At 42.7% G+C, this 24,870-nt stretch overlaps 1 protein-coding gene across 1 annotated transcript; it reads right to left on the minus strand.

Moving 5' to 3' along the window:
• Positions 1 to 218: 218 nt before the first annotated feature.
• LOC142766056 (trehalose synthase/amylase TreS-like) lies at positions 219 to 24,097 on the minus strand. The gene is made up of 8 exons (XM_075867874.1): positions 21,738 to 24,097; positions 12,137 to 19,187; positions 10,039 to 10,356; positions 6,765 to 6,807; positions 6,530 to 6,696; positions 4,680 to 5,045; positions 3,747 to 4,112; positions 219 to 3,327 (listed from the first exon to the last, which is right to left on the minus strand). Exons 2-8 carry the CDS (start codon positions 12,923 to 12,925, stop codon positions 2,860 to 2,862), a joined length of 2,517 nt encoding a protein of 838 aa, XP_075723989.1. The 5' UTR covers positions 12,926 to 19,187; positions 21,738 to 24,097; the 3' UTR covers positions 219 to 2,859.
• Between the last annotated feature and the right edge of the window lie 773 nt (positions 24,098 to 24,870).

Raw genomic sequence — 24,870 nt, forward strand, 5'->3', positions numbered from 1 at the left:
AGGCGGCGTTAAAGACTCCATTCGAACCACAAAACTTCTCCGGACACGATATTTTCTTATTCACTAATAATTTTCAGTTGCGTAGAACTACAGTGACACTCTGTACCGGGAAAGCTAGGAGTTGTTACGTGAATCTCATGAACACAGTTATATATCGCTGTTTCATCTATAACAAAACTAAAACAAGAAACACAGGCAAAAAGAATCAAACAAGACTGTACAATAAATAGGACGTTTATTTCTGCAAGTTATTTTCATGAATTCAGACAGCACTTGTTTGTTAAGAACGAAATTAAGACATTAACACAATAATATGCACCTTGAATACTGTTGTGTTGAAAGATGCGTGCTGGGCTCTAACTCTTAATATACAAAGGCTTACACTCATTTTATATGTAATGCATTAGGTAGGCATACTGAACATATGCTTCCTGCGTGTTGTTTGTTGAAGGTATGCACAATAGGTGTTTTTTACAGAAGGTGAGAAATGCACAAAAAATTTGTCTTAATTATAGCCTCCCGTTTTTTTCAGTGCATTTTCTTTTACATACAGTTGGAATAACGACTTAGAAAGTGTTATACGGCTTCAACTCCGGCTTGCATGGGCATGAATGAAAGTGAACAGTTTCTTTTTGTCGGTCAAAGAAACCAGTGCAGTAACACCTACAGAACCCTTGTGTTAAAACCAACGTGCCCTGGTTTTGTGAATGATATATAAGCTGGATTTAATCCAACAGCAAGATGAACGTAATTCTTCCATGTCTGTTTTTTTTTTCAGAACGACCTCGATTGTTCAGTGAAAAAAGCAGTGGAAGAAGCCACAAGTGGACTCTGCGAGTGATAGTTTTTAAGTGCACATCAGTCCGTGAACTGTTCGAACATATGAAGTTTGATGAAGAAATCTCTCGTGGAATCATGTGTTCTTCGAAAAAATGACAACTGTGATTGATTGACCCACCTGACATTTTATACTTCACATAACTGCATTCCCCTGCATGACTTTCAAACATTTTTTTTCACGGAAGCTTTTTTATGTGCAAGTACACCTCCTTGTGCGCTCAAACCATATTATGGCAAATGAACTCCGCTATGCAAACTTGTGACGATATTGGCCTATGCAATGAACAAAAACAGAAAATTACAGTAATACAGAGAAGATTATCTGCTGCCTCTACATTCACTCGCAACTTCAATAGCGTTCTCTGCAAAGGACAACAGGTGAATGTCTCTCCTCAAGTTATCTTCAAAAATTTGTCAAATTGCTGTTAGGTCATCTCTACCACCTACATTGGGAAGAATTTTGGACACTTGACTTAGCAACTCCCTCTAGGCATGTCTGAAGTGCGCTGCTGCAAAACACATCCTTGAAGCGAACTTTCTCACCGTGGAAATACGACGGCTTCTATGAGTGTTGGCTGTACCATTCAAGCATTGTGTGCTGGACACTTGATATGGCACATATGTGTAGACACGAGGCAAGTTTCTTTGGGTTCTACTTTACACAAAACTCCTAAAGTCACAAAACACTTTCTCCGGGTCTCTGAACTATACTTACCACGTGGAAGGCTATCTTATGCCAAGTAGAAGAGCATTTCATTCAATGCCCGCACATGAACTCTCTCGTTATTTTAGGTCTGCTGTTATGGCACTAATAACAAAATAATTCTATTGTACAGTCTGCATGACATTTTAAACGATCCACAGCTTAATAATATTGCGCCAAGCGTACACCTGGAAATATGGCACTTCTGTGCAACTCTTTCGGTGCACTGTTAGGTGATCTGTTTTGTAACCAAGTGGTAACTGGCGTTAAGCATGTGTCGATATATCTAGAATTACTGATGTCTGCACCTTCAGCAGTCCTTTTACCATAATACGGCACGTGGTACATCGCAATTGCTATGACAGCACACCAACGGCTTTGGAAGGAATGTATATGCTTCGCACTAGTAACAGATTCCGGCTTGTCGCAAACTTCAATATTTCCCTTATTCATGGCACTTGTTCGCATAACACAAATCCCCTCTAGGTCGAATTGAATAAATGCTCAGATGACTTTTCTTTTCCAGTGAGTCAGTATGCAATCTGGAGGAGAAAATTTGGGAACAAAAGGCAAACAGTCGCATTCAACTACAAATGTTCCTTCAGAAATATTGCTGACATCCAGGGTAGGACGCTTTGCTTCAATACACTAGAGTTCTCCGTATGCTACGCACCAAAGAAGTCAGCTCAGGAGCTGCGTTCAGCTGTTGACAGGAGTCAACGTTGGCTGGTACGCTGGTAGGAGTCTCCTGGATGGAAGCTTCACAGCACAGGGGACAGATTGATCACAGTGACATCTTACACGAGTCACAGCCGTCTTCAAATATCGGTTATGAAGCACACTATGACATGATCACATCCTGTCCTCAGTTTGGCCAAGAGCACGCACATGTGATAGAATGGGAAAGTGCTTACGAGCACTTACATTCCTCGTCAAAGCAACGTTCACTACGCCGGGTCACAAGCAACTGTTTTTCTTATCAAATACTTGTGCGAAGACAGCGCACTCGCTTCACGACTGACGGCGTGGAGCGTTGGTTCGGAGTGGGTGGAACTTCAACCTGGAAGTACGGTCAAGTGACATTACGAAGAATCCGATAAATTTAGCTCCGATAACTGCCTCGTAGCACACTTCTCGGTGTAATGAGCCGTCGAGATGTGGCTCATCCTGCTACTCCTCAGATGATAACGTTCGTTCGGATAATCACGCCCGGATGACGACGCCCGGCGATAACGTCCGGCAGTAAAAAACGCATGCAGTGCATGTCCTAATGATCGTCACGTCACATCACCTTGTGCACCTCTTCTTTCTCTCATTCAACTGGTGATCTCAACATAGAGCGCTTCACCAGGTTCGAGGTAAAGCTCACGGAAGTTTACTCGTGTCGGGAGGCTCGAACAGGTTCCAGCAACGACGTTGCCCTCGAAGCCGAGGTCTGAGAGGTCGCTGGTTACGCCTCGCGGCGCGAAATTTGCTACCACGGCGTAGCGAGCGTGACGTGGGTAGAAGCGTTCCATAGCGAAGATCTCTCCGCAGTTGCGCACTAACTTCGTGTTGCATCGTCGGTGTCGATGTGATGGCACGCCCGACATATACAACGTAACCACGCTGCTCCTGAGCTCAGCCGCCCTGGCCAATGTGTCGATGATCTCACTGGAATTGTCTACGTTCCTGATGACGTGATCGGGATGGGCCGGCATCCAGGGTCGTGAGGTGGGAGATGAGAAGTTTGCGTGGGTCGCGTCACTCCACTGCATGGGACCCAACTGTCCCGTCCGGAAAGGCTGCACAACGAATGAAAACGTTCGTTTATTTTAGAATAATCATAATACCTTGAACTTTAGCAATGATACTCTTTGTTATTTGGGAGAGCACATGTGCATGATATCAAAGCGCTACAGTTAGGCGGGAAGAAATGTGTTACCTGGTAATACGCACTTTTTACTCTCATATACTAGGGACTAGAAAAAACCCACGTGAAAAAATTTTAGGAGCGTTATGTATCATCCCATATGTGCCTTATTACTACCACTCGAAACAAAGTAATGACTCGGTACTTTCAAATCACATGACTCTAAGGCTCCTCATAATATAACAAAAGAAAGAGGTGGAATAATCATGGACGGTACGTATTAGAGTACATTGAAACATATTCAGAACACAGTATTTTTCTATGTCACTTTTTAAAAGCGAGTTCACTTACTCGTCCAGTTGATTGGTCTACAGAATCCTTCATGCCAATTTCGTCCCCGTAAAATAGAGACACCGTGCCTGGCATGCCCCAGAGGGTGAAGAGTGCAGCTAGTGGGTCGACATCCACGAGTCGTGATGCAAGTCGTGGACTTTCTGAGTCGCCGAGGTTCCAACTCAACCACGGATCCTGAATAACAAGCGGAATCAAAAGCGATTCATGACTGATGTTTAACGAGAGCAACCTTACTGAGGTGATAAGTATTGCCGAGCAGTTATCGCTGAAGATATAGCATTCTTGCTTTCTAATATGACACTTATATCTATAGTAAGGTGCGAAACTGCATCCATATACACCGGTCAAGCGTTCAAGTGCCAATAATTAATGAAAACATTTTCCTTCATGAATAAAGACATAATCTAAACGCAAAAAAGCAAAACTGACATATACAAAAGTGCTGATTATGTTGGCAATGCAGAATTCCTACGAATTCATTTATAAATGGTTAGCTTCAGACTTTTATTCGGAGGATGGCATCTTTTATAGTTGCAATTATAATGTTACTTATGCAAAAAAAACCTGTTGTGTGCATTGTACACACCTATAATGTATAACTGGCATCACGATGCAAGATTCATACGGCTTTTTATGCAGATTGATTTCGCTTTTGACACAATGTTTCTCTTACGAGCTATAGGTCTCACTTCCCTGCACACCGTTTTACCTTCCAAACGACATTTCTTCGTATTCTACAAGACTGTCACTAATATACCCTTCTTCAACGCTACACAAGGTGCTCAAGTATATAGTACTTTTGCTTCTATTTCAGCAACCTTTTTTATAATTTTTCCACGTAAACAAGCAGTGCACTGATACTAATATGAAGAGACCATTAGCGATTATCAAGGTAGAACGAAAACAAACAGATTTGTCTGATATACTGACCGTTGCCATATTGGCAACTCCACCGCACTGCCTTCTTTCGCTGCTAGGCCCGCCAGTTATGTTCTCGTCGGTGCTGACTGCAGCGGTGGTGCGCGTGTCAAGTCTCGTCTGCCGCGTCACCTGTGCAAACCGTGACGCCATGATTTGCATCACGTTATCAGGACCCCCCTCGAGTGGCACGTGGACGTCGAGAAGGTCGAACAGGGCTACGATTGGCTGGATGAAAAGTGAGTCCCTGTCAGCCATCTCCTGGGCCAGGTTCACCGACGTCATGAGGATGCGTCCACGCTCGTCCAGAAAGTCCTGCTCATCCAGCAGTCGCCGCCATGCCAGCAGTACCTCGTAGAGTTCCCGGTCGTCAGAAACCTGATAGGACGTGGGAAATGATATAAACATATTTAGTTGCGAAAGCTTGAGGAAAACCAAAAATGAAAACTTCAAAAAATCATTTATAGAGGAATCTTTAGTCAAGAGCCCCATAAACAGGTAGGGCAGGTGACATCTGCCCTACCTGTTTGAACAGCTAAACACAGACCGACCACATGCATCGGCACTGGCTGGGTCTCCTATGTTCTAGCGTCGAATGCTGCGTCTCCAGTTTATTGAAACTCAGTCACTTCGACCCCTTGTAGAGTACTAGCTTGAAGGTTAGGCAAATGCTGAACAGTGGAGCCTCCCTACATTATGTTGTGCACGTCATTCCAATAGATTCAATGATTTCTATTCGGATTCCAGATAGGTATCTTATGTTCTCCTTATATATGCGACGTATTCATAAGTACATTTCGGAAGCATGTGAAAATGATCAAATTACATACTAAACACTTCAGTAGGGTAATTACGCTTCAGTAGTTCGACTGCCAAGCAAGAGGCTGCTGGTCACTGAAAATTCACTTCCCAGTAAGCATCAGAGGCTTCAGGCTGTGAGTTAAGTAAGTGTCCCTCATCTGTATTTGCACTTAGAAGTAACAGCATTACATACGTTGAACTAAAATAAGAAGAATTGTACTTTTTATATTCTATAATCTGTACAAAAACTTCTGCACTTCGAAACATTTCTGAAGGTGTACGAAGACCATGAAGTGTTATCTTATAACCTTCAAGACAAGTAAGACAGATTAGAAGAAAATGTGGCACCATCTGCTGCTGGAGAGAACTATGTGTATATGCGAAGCAGCGGGCGCTGATGCTTACACTGGTGGTGACGTTGACGCTGACAGTCTTTTTTTTTTTTTGCAATCAAACTCGTTAGCAGGCGCTGCCTGCGTTAGCATTGCAAACAGAGAGAAGGGGAAGCGTAGGAGAGGATATACAGTGAGAGGAAACGCGCATGCGCAATGACAGTGTAAACGCCGCGGGGAGGAAAGCCCAGAAGAAAGAGAGCGAGAGCCAGCGTAGGTTAGTGGACGTGCCTGCGCTGCAAGGGTTGTGACGCCGCACACCGCATTGAGCTTGATCCTGAGCTACTTGCACGTAAAAAGAAACGCTTTACCTGACATTGGCAACATCAAGCTATGCGCCATTTTCAACTGATCCTGTCTAGGAATAGGCTGATTCAGGGCGTGTCGGTATAGCAAACCTTCCATTTGGTTATGAGAAATTCGTAAGCGGGAAGTGTTATGGATCCGAGGCTACCAGTAGAACTGTTCCGTTCCGGCCTTAAAAAATTGATCTCTACTTGACGAAGCATCCATTCTAGCACACACCTCCTCCTTACGAATTTCTCATCGCAAGCTTCCGTCTTTCCTTCGTGCCTTTCTCTTTCATCATCCAAAGTGCCTTGTTCATTATCGCCGGGATCTGCTAATGAAGCGAAAAAGTATAGTTGTACCACCGTATGACGTATTTACCTGCAACCTGTCCACGTGTTTCAGGTAGAATCCGTCCACTCCTTTTTCGACCCACACGGCAAGTGACCTCATGACTTGCTGCCGCACTTCAGGGTGAGACCAGTTCAGATAAAGCTGGTTTCCGAAGGGCCGTTGAGGGTCACGCCGATCGTCATCGTCAGTGTCCCCTCACTCGTCGACGCCATTGCTCTGCGAGAGTAGGCGATGAAAGTGTACAAATGTATGATTAACATACTCTCAGAAACTGCTGGTTCAACACGAACAAAAGCTTTGTCCATCTGATTGTTTAATTGCGGAATTGCAGCATACACACTGTTGCCACTCTACTTTAACGTCATAATTCATCATCAGCCTGGCTACGTACACTGCAGGACAAAGGCCTCTCCGATAATCCGAAACAAACCAACTTTACCGTAATACGAGCTAAAACAATCTGATAACTGCCACGACGAGCATGGGGGCTATTGTGATGTGCAAGCGCGCTATGCTGAAAGATTTCAACTGTTATTTGGTGCACAGTGGTATTTACACTGCAAGAAGAAATCTTGCATCGTAAGTTGAAATATGGCACACCAAAGAAAATTAATTCCTACTTTCAAAACTCAGCTTTTCTCAGAGAATCTATGAGCTCACCACGTATCACCATAGATATTGATGTGGTGAACTCGGAGATGAGCCTGGTCAATTCGTCGAAACACGAACGTGGTAGATTTGCCGTCGCAGCCACGTCCCAGATAGCTTACTTGACCTCAAGTTAACTTGTAGGCGCGACTAGCGTGAGAGTGACCTGTAGTTAGGGACAGTGCGAAACTGAGTGAAGAAACACTGCGCGTGTCATGAAAGCATTCCTGTGTACAATAACACACCGACGTGGTAACGCACGCATAGTGCAGCCGAATACAGGGCCTGGGAACTAAATGAAATGTGGCCGAATCCCAACTGATAATGAAATAGAAAGCCCCCTAGATATCCTGGAGGATTCCTCCACCCATCTACAACACTAACGAGATTTTTAGGCGTCATTAGCTATTCGCGTACGATCGCGTTTGCACCGTAATTCCACGGGGACGTGTCATTCACACCCGGCGTCCCTAGAGAACTTTTTTTTTTCGGACGATGTAGGCTGTGCCGTCCGGCTCGGGCTAATTGAAAAGCGTAACGACCGTAGCGTTCACTGACAGCCGGAATGTCTCTCGATTTCGAAGCGGTGAGAGACGACGTACGGTTTATGAACAGGTTTGCATGGTTAGCGGATTGTTTTCGTTTCAGATAGAAAACGTTTGTCAGCGTACGGAAAATAGATTAGCCTAGATGCCACGAACACAGTTCTTAGATTGCCTGAGAATAGAAGAATTCGAAAAGTAGCAATTAATTTTTTTTGGTGTGCCACATTTCAACTTACGTTGCAGGATTTCTTCTTACAGTGTAACTGCCATTTTGCATTGGTGCATGCGTCGAATGTCAACATCGGTAGTTTTTTTTTCTAGTGCTTATGAAGGCTCCATATTAGTGTCGCTTGAAAAATTAGTTCTTACTACAATGATTTAAAAGTGGACGTGTATGAATGCAGCCTGTTTTGCTTATAAAACACGGTAATGATACTTCTGTTCAACGTAAATGCACGTGTACGTTCCTTATCCTCATTCAAGCCATGTTTTTAATTCCAATAAACAGATGCACAAAGTTAAACCAACTATTTAAAGGAAATGCAGAAAGCATCCAGGTTTAATGTGATAGCTAAACCTTTCATATTCTCTGTTCGTTCAATAAAAATATCTAGGCTTCCTCAAAAGTATTGCTACGCAAAAAGCTATTCCTCAAATTGTGCAGCGTTTTCCTGCGACCATCACCTTTAGGTACTAGTCAACATTTTTTTACATTTACGAATCTAGGATTCAAGAACTCATTTTTCATAGACCGTAATTGCATTTACAAGGGTGTTGACGAGCTTAGACACTAGCATATTAGTATATCAGTTCAATAATGTTTGAATTTCAGTTGTAAGTAGTATATATGCGTGTGAACAAGGGGAATCTTTAGGGTGGGCCGTGGTTGGCGAAGAGAAGGGAAGGGGTTGCATCTCTGAATCATCTTACGTAGCACATTGGCCTACCTCACATCCTTGCTAGTTGGATCAGAGGTGTTCGTTGTTCAATGTTAAAATTTGTGGCTCCGCAGGTGTTGTACGAAAATGATTGCGAATGACTCCTGTTCTTGCGTTGCGCGAACTGTTTACTTCGTCTAATAACTATTAAAAGCCGAGGACCTGGAGAAGGCTATTGTTTGAAGCGCAGGGCCTCTAGATTTGTATTTTACTATTTATTTCTAAGCTTTTTTTTTCATCGCACTCGACCGAGGGGTCGTGGGAGCTACGCTTATTTCACTTCACTAATAGAGAGTCATCATGCGCACGTATCTGTGAATATGAATATCATTATTCAATCAATCAACCCTTCCATTATATATTTGACGTTGCCTGAAACAACAATTAGCTCTTAATTCAGCTACACGCAAAAATAGAAATATAAAATAAACAGTGCAGTATAGATAATCTCCAAATAAAAACACAAAACTAGCGAAAATGCATAGTCAAAAAGAAATCATGGCTCAATGGGAGGATTGGAAGACGAGACGATAATCTAGGAAAAGAATAAAAAATGAAGGGGAACAGGCATAACAATGTTGAAGGTTTCCCCCAAAACAGAAAAGGGACGATTCTGTACATTATCACAACTATCTTTAGAAAGAGCAAAGCTGAGAAAAAAAAATAACAGCGGACTGTGAAAAACATCAAAATAATGAAAGTTAGCAGGTACATATTATGGTGGATTGTGTCTTGTCAACTTACGACAATTCCGAAAATATACACTATTGATAATTTTAATAATAATAATAATAATAATAATAATAATAATAATACTAATAATAATATTAATCTAGTTATTAATATTATTATTATTATTATTATTATATTATTATTATTATTATTATTATTATTATTATTATTATTATTATTATTATTATTATTATTATTATTATTATTATTATTATTATTATTATTATGTCCTAAACCGTATGATTGTGAGGGACACTGTGGTTGAGGTGTCCGGAAACTTTGACCGTTTTTTTTTCTTTTTTATCATACATGACATCTCACCCACTCGGGCCTCTATCATTTCGCCTTTATCGATGTGTCATCGCCCGACCGACATAGAAATGTGACATTCGTGTGTGCAACCGGGTAGTCACTAAATTACCGTGGTTGACAAGCACAGACACTTGCTACATTAGAAGCCGGTGACTCTGAAACGTAACACAGTATGACTCATTGAAATAACCCTAAAGTCTAACTAAATGCACCTATTTTTAGGGCAACACACACTTGATTTCTGCCGCTAAACATAAAGTTGCGCAGTACATACTAGCCTACCAATCTATTCTGCCTATATACATCATGGTAGTCGTCTATCTCTTAGTGAATGCAGATACATTTTTTTTTTCACACTCACCATTATTGCAGACTCGTTGAGGGGCACGTAGTAATTGGCGTACTCCCCGTACGGATCGAGCAGCCAGTGAGCAGCCCACGAGTGCTGGTCGCTGGTCACCGTGGGGTTGATGTCCAACACCACTCGCAGACCCATCTCGTGGGCACGTTCGACGAACGACGCGAAGTCATCCATGTGTCCCAGGTGGGGATCGACATTGTCGAAGTCGATGATGTGCTCGTACTCGAGCGGATAGTCGAGCGCGCTGAACACCGACGTGAGCCGCAGGGCCGACGCCCCGATTCGGTGTCGGACGTAGTCGAGCCGAGAAGACAGACCCTGTGAAGAAGGGTTTCCTTATCTTGAGTGGACGAAGTCGCGAAGAGGGCAGCGGATCGTTTGAAAGAGAAAACTACTGTTGGTGACCCTACCACAACAAAGATCTACCAGTATGCCCGGGAAAAAAAATTCTGGATGAATGGCTCATGGACTAGATAAGTAACAAATTGTTCCTAATGTCAGAAATCAAGTAATGTGTGTGTGAGGAGCCTGCCCACTACGGGGTGTCCTTCTTCTACCTCCTTAAAATTTATATATTCATTGAATTACTTGAATTTGAGCAGCACCCGTAGGCATCACGAAAATGGTTGTGTTAGAGGTACAATGCAGTGTTCGCACCAAAAGAGACAGCTCGAGGAGTAAACCAATAAAACTATGCTGTAAGTTTACTACAACAAAAAGAAAACAATATAGCCACGAATAACGCTAAACATACAACAACACAGTGCAAAACGACACCTCAGATCATCATGAATTATAAATCAGGGCAGTGAATTCAATTGGAGATTGATTTCACTGTAACACATAAAGTTCATACAGCGAAAGTAATGCAGAAACAACGAACACGCCGAAACTGCCGTATACTGGAGCCTACGATTTTCCCACCTTGTTCTTTATGCATGTGTGTTCACTCACCTTTCAGCAGAGTTTGCTTCCCAGAGTTTCGTTTTATTGGGGGGAGGGGGCGGGAGTGTCCGAATGTGCCGCAAGAAAATGCAATAAACTGAAGTATGTATTAGGTGGTAGTATAGTTACACATTTGAAACATGATTAGGAGTCTCAAGGCGAACGAGAATCATAAAACAATCAAAGTTCAATTACATTCGGACACGCAGACATTCACACAAGGCCCAATAAAACATTATTTGCTAGAATTGTGAAGAGAAAATCACTTTTCAACTTCTCCCGTAGTAAACCGAACTTTAAAGTGGCTTTTATGTTATTGTTCTTTAATATATTCGGTAATGGTACGTCCCCTCTCTGTATTGGCAAAAATATTGATAAAGACATTTCTAGCGCGGAGCATTGCACTGTTTTAGCGGCCATCAGACCCTGGATATTAACACGATAGCGTTAAAAAGCTCCTTTCGCAAAAATTATGGTGTCTGTGTTGGCGTCGGTCTCAGCGTCATTGGTTGTGAGTGAAGAATCATTGTTTGATGCATGACCGAAAAATCGAGAACAATGCCACTGAAAAAAGTAAATAATAGAAAAAAACAATGGAGCAGATTGGAAACCAAACCACGGTTGTTTGGGTACAATTGGAAATTTAACTCCTGTCGTTTGCGTGGCAAGCACATGTTCTACCCCATGACCACGCTTCTGCTTGTGAAAACAACAAAAAGAACTTCGTCTGCTCAAAAATTAAGCGAAAGTAGCTTTCCTGCTTCACAAACTAACGCGATCTGTATACATGCTTCACAATGCAACATGAAATATGGCAGTAATATTGCCTGGTACAAGCGTCCCTTGCCAGCGGGCATTAGAATATGGGACTATCTTAATGTTTCCGTGGTTGAAAACCGGCACCCCACTACAGAAGGCACATACGCTACTGCGCCTATTCCCTTAAGGCCTCGTGTAGTAGGTGCATAGCAAATTCAAAAATTTTCATGCACTAAGTGCTTTAAACACGCACTAGGAACAGAATGTCGCTATCGCGTTCAGCTCCTAAAGATGAAGCATTAGGGCCCTCTAATTTTTTAGATTCTTTATCGGCTGAGTGGGAACATCCGACAGTTTTTCCAGAGTTAAACCGGCACTGTAAACCGCAACTAACCTGGAAGTCACCGAACCCGTCTCCGTCTGAGTCGACAAACGAGGCGACGAACACCTCGTACATGACCGCACCCTGCCACCACTGCCTGGGAGGGTCGCACGACGAAGGCCTCAGCAGCAGTACGCCGACGACGATGCACAGCACAGCGACCAGGCACGAGACGCAGAGCAGCAGGCAGCCGACGCGAATGGCCGGCCAATTCCAGCCGGCCGAACAGGCCGAGTCGCAGCAGTCATCCTCTTCCTCGTCCCCGAGGCTCCTTCTCTTATGGGCTCCAGCTGCTCCTCCGCTTCGACTGCTTTTTTCTACGGTCTCCAGGAGGGCCGTCGTACTGCCTCCACTGTCGACTATGCATGACTCCCCGCCGCAGGAGTCCAGCGGTGACTTGAGCGAGCTTCCGGAGTCCAGGGCCCTCGTAAGCGCCGTGTAGGCGTGGTGGTTTGCCGTGGAGAACAGGCTTCCCAGGCTGAGACCCCTCTTGGACTGGTCGTCCACCTGTTCCAGTTGAAAGAAGTTCGTGGGAGAGATGACGATGTTGTTGTTTCGGCAGGTGCCGTCGACGGAGTGGCGACCGCAGGCCTGTCGGTGGGAACCTTGGTGGTAGAGGTGGTGGTGATGGTGGTGGTGCCTACTTTGGTCCTGTCGCTTTGTGTTGGCTGAAGTCAGCGACTGACTGTTTCCGGTGATCTGGAAGATGCCGCAACCAGCACCGCTACGCTCGGCATTGCCGAGGCCACTGCGGCAGCCAGCATCTTTCTTGTAGTTGGGGTCCTCATCATCTGTTTCCATAGTTTGACAGGCTGCAAACGAAATGAAACAAATAGCGTAGTTATAATGCTTCACCTAGCTTCCGTTACAGCTGAACTAACTGGATGAACCAGTTTATAAAGTTCTCAAACAAGACCAGAAACGTACTTAATCTAACGAAAAATTATAGAAAGTGTTGCTGAAAAGGTTCGCTTTAAAGTTTCATGTTGTAGGACGTTTCATGTTTACTAAATCGTCAAACATAATTTTTTAAAATTTCTTTCTTCTTGTTTTAAGCATGCCGTCAACTATTCTGACGAAGCAACATACAATCTGCTGAGATAATATACTTCGTTATGATTAGTGTTGCAGTTTTGGCTGGTACGTGGGACACGAGAAAGCACGAATTAAAACAGTAACAAAATGGCAAATGCCTAAAGTGTGAACTGTCCTTGTTTCTTTGTCAAAGCACTTTTTCTATTCAAATTTGGAGTTGTCAGTGACACGCTGATAGATTGTACTGGCGTTCGCGAAAATAGGCATGTGCCGTTCGCCCTTACATTTTCATGAAGACGTCACTGAAGTTGACTTATTGTTCTGCATTTTTATGGAAGATTGTATAATTATACAGGTAATAACTTCACGGTCTACCAACAAACTGTAAAAATATGTTATGCCCATACTGAAATTATCAGGCGAAATTCTAAATTATAGAACAGGTCTATAGGACAACTAAAAGCACACAATAGCTTACCTGCACATAAAAAGCTCAAGCGACTCCCCCCCTTCCCTCCCTACCAACCAGTATAGAATTGACATTCACTTGCATCGCTCGCATAAAGCACTGGTCTATTATTCTTACACTGCATTAGATAGAATACCTGAACTGTTTATTCACACTATAGCTCGTGACATTGGCTGACTAGCACTAACAGAAAGAAAAGATCAGAAAGTTCTCGACAACATTAGGCCTCTAAACGTGAGTCTAAAAGTAATTAGTACAATAATCAAACCGACAGAGTGAAATAACTATACTGCAGTCAGCGAAAATTGGGGTGCTTATTTGGAAAAGGCATCGCTTCCCGAGACAAAAGATTAAGGGAAATTGAAACACGAATATTGAAAGAAGACTCAAGAAAAATGTTTTGCGTACCAGTTTTCTACTTCTGCTAATAACAGGAATTTTTGAACCATACAAACGTGTTGAGTGTCGCATCTGAGCGTATTATGCGCTAACAAAGGATTACGCATCAAAATTAATGAAGCAATGCGATAGGAGGGTTTTTAAAAGTCAGGTTTCAGAAATCAAGAATGAGGGTTGGAAAAAGGGGCGTGGGGGGAGTCAATGCAAGTCAAGCGCGACCATATAGCCCGGATTTAGAGTCGATATACCGGCGTTATCATCAGCGACCTTTCAGCATGCCCTCTTAGTCTCCTTTCTCTTCGTGAAGGAAGTGACGGCAGCTTCTGCTGGGCAATACCTAATGACCGTTCGAGGATTTCATTAATCATCGTAATGAGCAGCTAACTCCCATCAGGGCGACGCTTAGCGCTCAGAGCTCAGGGCCATCTGTTTCACGGTTGACGCGGCAAGGGGGATTAATGTGGTCGAACGCTGGAAAGTGGTGAAAAGCAGCTCCGGTGTACAATTACTAAAGAAAAGGGAAGCATGATAAAAGGAAGGGGAGGAGTGGCCAGCGAAATGAACTTTTACACCCATCGTTCATTTGCTGCCTGAGAGTAGACTGTACTATAAAAAGGTGATGTTTTTTTTTATTAGAGCAGGGCACGCGTACTGTTACTGTAGTTCGCGTTGGCTTTTCATCATCCGAGATCAAGTGATGGTAAATCTTCCTTGAATTTTCCGAAATTTGTGACAGGAACCACTGGTGCAGCTTAAAGCGAAAGTTGGTATGGTTGGCAGCGCTATGCATTGTGGTGTTTTAAATGCGAAGCATTTCTTAGCGAACTTTCGCGACTTCGAGCGTATCTATCTATCTATCTATCTATCTATCTATCTATCTATCTATCTATCTATCTATCTATCTATCTAGCCACCTACGACTTTTAGCTCTCCTGGTCGTTCCTATAATGGTATCAATACTAAACGTGGTATGGCATAACATTATAGTATGAAGAACATATTTGACTAGTCATAACATGAAAACCATGACATGTGTGTCATGAATGTCATGAGTTACATTTCATGGTCCGGCCGCTCTTGCGGTGGTTTGGATCACATGGCGTGTTGAAAAAAGTGCCGCCTTATCCACGAAATGAATGATGAGGAGTGGGCGAAGCTCTGGAGGAAAACCTGGTAAACCATGAATCTACCGTACATTTTGCCTACTCGATTTTATTACAATGCTCCCCCTAGCGTACGTCGCCGCACTAAATCGAACGATTGCCTTCCACCAATGACACGTGCCATATGTGACATCATTCCTATTTTATAACATCTCGCATCTTTCATCATCAACTACAAGTACCACCGTCTAGTTTATAACATCTTGCATCTTTTCATCATCAGCTACAGGTCCCGCCATCTAGTGAGCACTGAAAGAACTAAACGAGAGGTGGCTACATGCAGGAGACGGTGCCGCCATCTAGTGAACAATGCAAGAACTAAACAAGAGGAGGCGACATACGGGAGACGGTACCGCCATCTAGTGGACACTGCAAGAACTAAACGAGAGGTGGCTACATACAGGGGACGCACAGCCCACGCCTTAAGGAGCTTCGCCCCTAAAACGTACGGTATGGCATGATTACATGACGAACACAAGCAACAGACCCTAACATGAAAATCATGAACATGCGTGTTTAGTAGCAACATGACTACATGCCACGCTCATGATGCGCTCGTGGCCATTTTGCTAGCTCCACATATACCAAGTGTGGTGTTATGTGATGTCAATGAATGACGAAGGTATATGACTTGTGCAAACATGACAATCCTGACACGCGTGTCATGTAAGAACAGGGCAACTTACCATGCTTATAGTGTGCTCGCGTCCGTTTCGCCAGCTCCACATATACTAAATTTGGTATCACGGGACGTGAATAGATTACGAAGGTAAACGACATATCCAAACATGATAATGATGACACGGAAATCATGTACGGTATCATTTACCTCCACCTCGTAATGTTGTACTGATTTTAAGGTGACTCATGAACCTTTCTCATTCGCTTCGCATATCATCGATTCCCACTGTACGTGGGATCTGTCAATTTTTGTTTTTTATTGTGTGTCAGTGCGCTGCTCGTTAATCGTAGCTCATGCATCTTGGCAATGTGTAGTACTCTTTAAGCACCAGTATTAATAGCGTGCGTACGGCTTGTAGCCTGTGAACTGCTCGTAATCTTTAAACGTGAATGTCGTCTTCTATCTAACACCTGATATTCCTGTGTTGGGCTACACATGTGCTGATTTTTTTAATGAACACCCTGAGTGGTCGGCGACTGGTCTTATTGGTAGAACATGACTTAGCTTACAGTGAATAGGTTTGTTATTGGTTTCTTTATCAGTTTAGTGGCGAAACTAAAGAGCGAAAAGCAACCGTCAGCAGTTCGCGCAGAAGGACCTCAAAAATTGTGGTTGGCTGTGCTTTCTGCCCTGAACTTGGAGGAGCACATTAGGATGATGAACCAAGCCAGATAACTGACCGGATCCATTGGCCGTCCCAGCTAAGGAAGCAGCGCTTGCACTTTGTGTGAAGCATAGTTTAATCAAATAAAGTAGACAAAACTATTTCGCCTAATATTATCTTATAAATGATCGTTTTTATCGCTTTTTAATCCTTTGTTTGAACAAGCTCAAGAGCAACCACTTTTTTTTCGTTTCATTCAACCAGTCAAATTAACATTACTCAATAAATGAAACAATGAACACGGAAGTGCCAAGTTCCAGCGTGCTGTAGCGGTATAACGTGTCGAGCTCGAGATCTCGTTTGCGTCTAAAGGTTTAGAGCCCGACTCTTAATCTCTAATCTATTTTTCAACGTTATTCCAGCACGTACTTAGCATCCTGGAACGCCAGCGGCCGAAAGCGGCGCTACCACAGGTTCGACGCGAGTAGGTTGCTGCGCCGGGACGTCCAAGCGTGCTATTGTCTCGCTTTAATTCCCCTACCCCTTCCCCATGTATGCCGAATTGCCAATAAGGTTGTTTCACTCGCTTCAACGTTTCTTTTTTCATTTTGTCGTCATGCTCATATCTAGCCGTCATTACGGTCTTGTCGCGAATAAAACTCGCATATGGAGCTCAATTACGGCCCGACTTTTGCTATCTTTTTGGGAGGTGTACTACTACTCCCTTCTGTGGCGTCACGCTACACACTAAACCAATTCTGACCCTTAAGGGTGTAAATGAGCTTGTCGCCAGACGAACACCCTTTGCTCCCTATTGGGTGTTCAAAAAAGGGTGCTGAGAAAGGGTGCAGAGCTCAGCACCCTTAAGGAAAGGGTGCAGAGCAAAAATTTTGAAGGGTGTAATGAGTGCACCCTTTAAAAAAAGGTGCTGTGATGTCATAACACCCTTTCAAATGGGTGCTGGAAGGGTGCTCCACATCGACGTACCAGTGGGCCAAATCTAGGATTGACGCTGGAGATGGCTAAAAATGCAGATTGCTGTATACTCTGTAGACCATGCTGAGTGACAGCCCACATACAGTTTGTTAGTACTTGAACACATGTACTAAGTCGTCCATTCCACCCTGAACACGTGCACCATGCACGCAGCCGGCCCTCCACAGAGTGCCTTCCACAGGCGCTTATGAAACTAGCACTGAAACACAGTGACAGCTCTAGGTGGGGCTTTTGCATCATCGTCTTTTAAAACACAGTGTCTCTGCAGTGAAGCTACTGGTAAGTTGGCTCCAGTGTTTTGCTTTCTCTATGTGTAGGCAAATAGAGAATCCGGCACTGTTATCGAGAAGTGCTGCAATTGTGCCTTACCCTGTCCAGGTGCTGTTCCTCATGTTTTCGTTTTTGGCTGCTCTGGATAGAACAAGCTGCACTTCTAAAGAACAGTGTCGAATTTTAGATAAGCTGGCACTGTTGCAAGAGCAAAGTTAGCTTCACCACAAAGAAAGTGTGATTTGGCAAAGCCGTTGTTCTCCAGCAGTCAACAAAGTGGAGGCCCACTTACAGCTGTCTGTACGTTTGTGTACTAGTTACCAAAGTGCCCTCGAGAAGCGCTCGGCAGAGTGCCGGATGCATGGTGCAATGTTCAAGGTGGAAGTAGACAATATGTAAATATATACCTTAAAGCAAGCTATATTGAATAATTATGTGTGTTTTAATAATTATGAAATTGATCCCAGAGTGCGTATATGGCCTGTGCTACCCATTTTTGGTCCAGAATGAATGTAATCTATTCAAGGCCCCTTGCTGCACACATGCATGCACAATTTATGGATGCTTGGTCATCATACAGACATGCATGCCTGCAAATTAAAAATTCACAAGTTTCGAATACTGGTGATTATTTCAAATGCCATATACTCACTTTGAAAGACACACAGATAATATACACTAAATACAGAACCTTACCACATTGCGCTCTTTTAAATTATGTGTAGCAGACGTGAGCTTTTATGCATGTGAGAATGCAAGATATTAGGCCCCAACAAAAATTTATGACAAATAAATTAACATGATGCCAATAGTCACTATTTTATTGTACATAGCATACAACCGAAAAAGATTGACAATAGTAAACATGAGCTATGACCTTCTGCATCGATTGTAATGGTGAGATCTTTGTGAGTGAGGATCAATTTTGTTTTTTCAAATATTTTTTCTTACGAGTAGACATCTTTTTTGTGACGAGACTTCTTTTTTAACTTTTAACATTCTGACTTCCCTCCTTGCATAGTGGGTAACAAATAAATTATTTAGAACAACAAAATATAAGTTAGAGGCACCAGCAGTCCAAAGGCGCTTATTGAGGGTGTTGCCAGTGCCCACAAAATTGAAAAAGAAAATAGATAGGAGAGTAGGTGTGTGGTAAAACATGTGGGCTTATATAACATGCTTTGGTCATCATGCTAAAAGCCTTGACTACAAACTTGCTCAAGGCCTATTTACAGCTCTCCTTTTATATATGTGTGTGTGTTTCTAAACTTGTGTTTTACAAAATCACAAATATTGGCAAAGTAATGCAAGTGGTGTTGGATTAATATAATGTGATCATTCAAACACTTGCACAATCCATCTTCAGCTGCCCAGGCGACTTTGGTTCCTTTTACAAAAGTGTGGTCAGGGCGCTCCTTCTCTACAGCACATCCGCACCCGGAAGCCTAAAATAAAGACAGAAGTAATCACTAAGAGTTTCACAAGACAGACTGTCCAAGATACAATATGCGTTGTCATGCTGGAGTGTTCTTAGTTCGATGTGAGTAGAAGTCAGCATCAAAATTCGCTTTGTTTTCAACGGAAAACATGCTTGTTGGAGGTCCCCCAGGCAAAAAACTGTGTAAACAACTTGACAGTACCTGTGGGCCTACAGAGGGTAGCACGTACAACAAATTTCACATAAAAAACAAACAGCATAGTAGAAAGGAAATTTATACACAAGAAACATCTGAGCAATGATTCAGCATGATGCACACGTGAAACATGAGTTAGGTTTGAGTAAAAAAGCTATTCATCAAGTGATTGCGCACATCCGATTTGAACAAATCAAATAAGGCACTGAAGTTAATTAGGGTTTTTAAAGAATTGTAAAGTGCCAATAAGCAATATTCTAGTCTAGCTCTACAATAGTGTGTCATGTATGTAGTACTAGGATTTGCCTGTTAGGTATGCTGTAGTCATGAACATATTCAGTTTTCCTAATACCTTAAACTTATTATGTTGCAGTCCAGCTGTTCATGTTCAATAAATAATTGTCTATGGTAGCATTTAGGTTACAAAATTGATGCTAAAAATTTGGCAGACCCCACATTCTTTGGGAATCGATGTTATGCGAAACACGCATAACATGTATTTTAATTTTTTCATTGAGCGACCTTATGAAGTGGAGCTCAATATAAGTACAAATTCTTGCACACACATACGTTAAACAGCCGCATATGTTTCATTTGTTATGGGGAGATGTCACACCTTTGACAACATTAGCAGTTATTTGATGTTTCGTAACGATGCCAACAGAAACATGGATATTAGCCACACTGGAAGTGGTAGGCTGGTATGAAGCACTGGTGTTTGCGCTGGCACTCGCGACTATGGTAGCCCTCAACACTGCTACACAAATACTTCACAGGATGGTGCCTGACTACAATTGACTTTGACTCGACCTCACGGCTGCATCATAGGAGTGCACATGTAATAGTTATAAAATTTGATAGCCAGTACTGCAACGGCAGTTGATGTTACACAAACATTTGAGACTATTTGGAAAGTATAACCGAGGCCGGGCATGGCTCTGTGGTAGAATACTTAATTACCAAGCAGAATACTAGGTTTGGATTCCTGCTAGGACACTTGACTTTATTCTTTGCATTCATTTGGTCAATACTGCCTAAGTCAGCTTTTTAACATGATAGCGTTGAAGAGCTCGTGTCGCAGAAAACCCGCCGCCGGCGTCTGCCCCGTTGGTTGTGAGCGAAAAATCGTCTGTGCATCTGTGACCGAAAAATTAAGTTACCTAGTTTCTAGAAACTCAAAATTCCTACTTATGACCTAATGGAGGCGCGCTAATTGCTGCAAAACAAAACCCCCAAGTTGACTACTAGACACTCAACATTGACATCGGCCAAAAATTAACGTTAGATGTACAGCGCTATTCCATTTCCCCATTTCATGAACTACACAATGCCATGATAATTGTACCCTGGTATTTTTGGTGGGCTATATCGCACAGAAAATGCAAGGATTATGTCAAAAGAATGGCATCAAATTTTACCGGCATGTCATCGAAATAGAGACACAGGCTACTAGTCTTATTTATAATGCTAAGAGTATTTAAGGTAAAGGCATTGAAGATAGCTGGTGGCCTTTTTCACTATCTAGGTATCAATTTTTCACTATCTAGGTATCAAAATTCTGCCATGTCAGTCATAGTTTACTGACATTGCAAGCTCAAGAAAAGTGTGGCTCTGAAGGCATCAACACAGCGTTTTGCCAGATCTTTTAAGAAGGCAGTCTTTAAAATTGCTAATGTTTCCAATTTTTTTTTGCTATAAATTTCGTGCTTTGCATTCAAATGTACCTCCATCCAACTTGTTTTTTTTTGCATTAGTGCTCTCACTAACTGCTTACCTTGTCTTGTCAAGTGTTCGTTGACATAAATCGGACTACTTGATCTAAAAGGAAAGGCCACTGTAGACAGACGTAAGTTTTTTGTCTTATCAAGAACATTTCATTTGTAACATCGTTCATAATGCTCTACTATTTTTTTTCAAGCTAGGCTTGTTTGTTCCTACTCTGTCTGCAGTGTCAATATGATCACGAGTAATGGTTTTTCCATCATCGCCCAAAAATTTTGGACAGCGTCAAAAGAAAACCCTCATCTGAGACGCCTTTGACGTCGGATAGTTCAACCTTGAATACAGTCTAAATTCTTCAATTTTCATCTGAAGTTGCTTATTTTCACCTGGAAGTTTTTTGTGCCTGTTTCAAGGTGCGACAGGCTTTTCATGCAAAGCCTTTATTTCTAAAGAGAGCGCGTTGACACTGTCACCACCTTCATTCCACACTTCTTGAAGGACCAAAGTTTAGTATGAATTTTGCGCTTGAAATCCTCTGTTTACCATGACAAACAATTCACAGGAAACATTATTACTCTTGCTTGGCAGGAGTGCATGCAGCAATACTAACAGAATTAAAGCAGGAAATAAGTGTCTCACCTGTGCAAAAATGATTTTGGCAAGCACTGTGAAGACCACACACACTGCTGCCAAACTGAGGAGAATATGAAGAGCACTTCATATAAGTAGGCAGCGTCCAGTAGCTTGGTGAGGCACAGCGCATAAGCAGGTTGAACAGAGCTGATGCTTGAAACAATGGTTCAGAGTTCGCTGGTGCTTGGGCTACTTGACCTTGTCAGGAAATTTCCTTGAGCAGCCTCACTCAAATGAAATGACAGACCGTGCCGAAGAATTTCTGCACCAGTGCAAAAAAATTATTTTAGTGAGGTTTGTCTAGACTGCATGCGCTGCTTGCCGAATTGCAGTGAATGGCTAGAAACGCATGGCCAACATATATTTAGTGGCACGCAACTGAGAAATACAAAAAGGGCATGCTGCAGTATAAATACAACGAAAAACATGCTGCTGCAGAGCTTTTCATGTCGATGTCATACATGTGAATTTTCATTCACCTTTATAGCTCACTCATGCACGAAGATGAAGTTAGAACTTTTAGATGAAGACACCCCCTTTTAGCTGTATCGACTGCACGTAATTAAGAGATAAACATGCATGAGTAACGCTGCTGCCTGCAATCGATAAATTCTTTTCTTGAAGCTGACCAAATATATGCACGAGTGCATCCATAGAGGCACATTTGCATTTCTGTAGTTATGATACCCATGTGATGTGTTTCTTAAGTAAATGCCATGCAATATGCACCATATGAATATTTTATTCCGTAAAATTGCAATACCACTACATATACATGTCTGTATGCGCATATGCATCCACTGCAGATAAAGCATAAAATTAAAGCAATACTGACACATGAATTTTTTACCAAGGTAGTGGAGGGCTCCAGAAATTTCGACCACCTGGGGTTCTTTAACGTGCACACAAATCTGAGAACACAGGCCTACAGCAATTTCACCTTTATCGAAAAAGCAGCCAGCAAGGCCGGAATATTATCCTGCGACCTTGGGGTTAGAAACCGAGTACCTTAGCGACCAGACCACTCCGACAGGACTTCAATCTCTATGTTCCCCCGTGTAGGGTGATAGACCGTCTTTGCTGGTCTGGCTAACCTCCCTGCCTTTCCTTCTCTACCATTTATTCTCATGAGTTCAACGAGTAAAGCTTCCTTCAAACGGCTAACATTCGGACGTGTATAATTTGCCTGAAATTGAGTTCACTAAATGAATATTGTGTGCTGCTTCATAGTGATCATTGATCTAAATTGTTATGGTTGGCTAAAAAGGCACTACTCCTCACTTCTAATCAAACAGCACAAGCTGTCTAATGACCATAGGGGAGGAAAAGTGGAAACGCTAAGACAAAACATCAATCTTGAACCCCATGCCATCACAATGAAGCAGGCAAGCTTCTGCAATATTGACGGGCAACCAGGATCTCAGACACTGCAGATAGCTACATAACGTAATGGTTTCCCAACATGACGTAAAGGCAGCAGAATCACATACTGCCTAACCTGCTTCATTATGATAACGATGAGACAATAACGTTATTGGCCTCTGTATGCTAATAACAATTTACCTTGCATATCATGTGACATTAACATTCAATATGACGTCATGAATCTTGCATCCTACCATGTGGTCTAAGTACCAACAAGGTGGTTTTAGTGACGTTGGTGCAAGGCAGTAAACAACAATCACTTGGTGAACATTGTTTTTGATATTATTCAATTGGTCTGATGCGTACATCTTCAAAAAACGGCAGTTTAGATTTGTTCATTCTTAGATAAATACAATGTCCAAGTTTGCATGTCAGCAGCAACATATGCACGCATACTGTGATGTATAACCTTATTGTGTTTTGAGCAATAAATTAGGCATTCATACACTGCGCATATCACAGGTCACTTGTAAATCTGCAGCGAGGTCGTAAAGAATTTATGATATCAGATAAAGCATTACACTTGTATTCGAAAGTGTCATTGGAAGCTTTGGTATAACTTAGTTTTAGAATGTTTGTAGACGTATAAGTATTCGGCAAAGTGTTAACTCTAAAGCGGGCTGCAGCGCCCACAATTCTTTTACAAACCAGAAGAATGCAATGATATGTGAGCAGGGGGGAACAAGCAGTACCACCAAAATTGCACTCGAACGAGTGAACTACTGCTCAACCTAGCGCTTGCACAGCTAAGGTACGGCTATTCGGCCACTCATAGAGAAAATGTATTGACCCAGGCGTAATTGCACGCTTTGAGAACCGCACCTACAGCACGCTGTGTCAAGTTTACGCACACTTAATTAAGCTGAATATCATGGTAATTTAATATTATACGTGCCCGGTGGATGCAAACACATTTGGTCACACAGGAAAACACATCTACCTTATAGTAGTCACACACATTTAATGATCATGTAGCTGTTTAAAAGAGGACGAGTAACATATAAAACTTTCTTCATATACTTCTTTGGCACAGAAAACGAACAAGGCCGCGTAAATACCAACGCGGACACCACGTTATTCTTCTCCATTCTTCTAAATTAAATACGGAAAGATCTAATTCAACGCGAATCACCGGAATACTCCAACGCACGCGACACACAGACGACGCTTACGGCTTCCATGCGCCGTCCCCGAACGGCGTCCGACGGCATTGCAAAAATATAGTGATTCATAGCGTGAAGAGCATCGCCCGCCGACTCACAGCATCACAGCGCACATTGCTTTAACCTCCTTCCCCACAGAAAAAATTCATCCGCGCGTAACGTTCCTGAGCTTAGACTTGAGCCTAATGAAATCAGACACGGCAGCAGGCTCGCTACGTTAATAGAAACTCACTTATCGTCTACCAGCTAGAAAAACCTTAGTTCACAACGTTATTATACTATAGCGCTTTCGGTGTTAACCGCGGGAGGAGCATAACAGCCTGGATCGGGCACGCCGCGGCCTGGCCGGAGAAGCAAAAAACAAAGCGTCGACAGCAGAAACATCCACCTACCTTTTTAGTTTGGCGAGCGCTCGACGGTACAAAGCAGCTGGACCTCTCTTGAGTATAGTGCATCTTCGTAACAAGCAGCACCGACAGAACACGAAAGACAGCGCAAGCACACTTTGAACAACATGAAAAATCGACTTTAAACGCTCGGCACATGGCCGT

The sequence above is a fragment of the Rhipicephalus microplus genome, chromosome 6 (assembly GCF_043290135.1).
Source record: "Rhipicephalus microplus isolate Deutch F79 chromosome 6, USDA_Rmic, whole genome shotgun sequence".
NCBI lineage: Eukaryota > Metazoa > Arthropoda > Arachnida > Ixodida > Ixodidae > Rhipicephalus > Rhipicephalus microplus.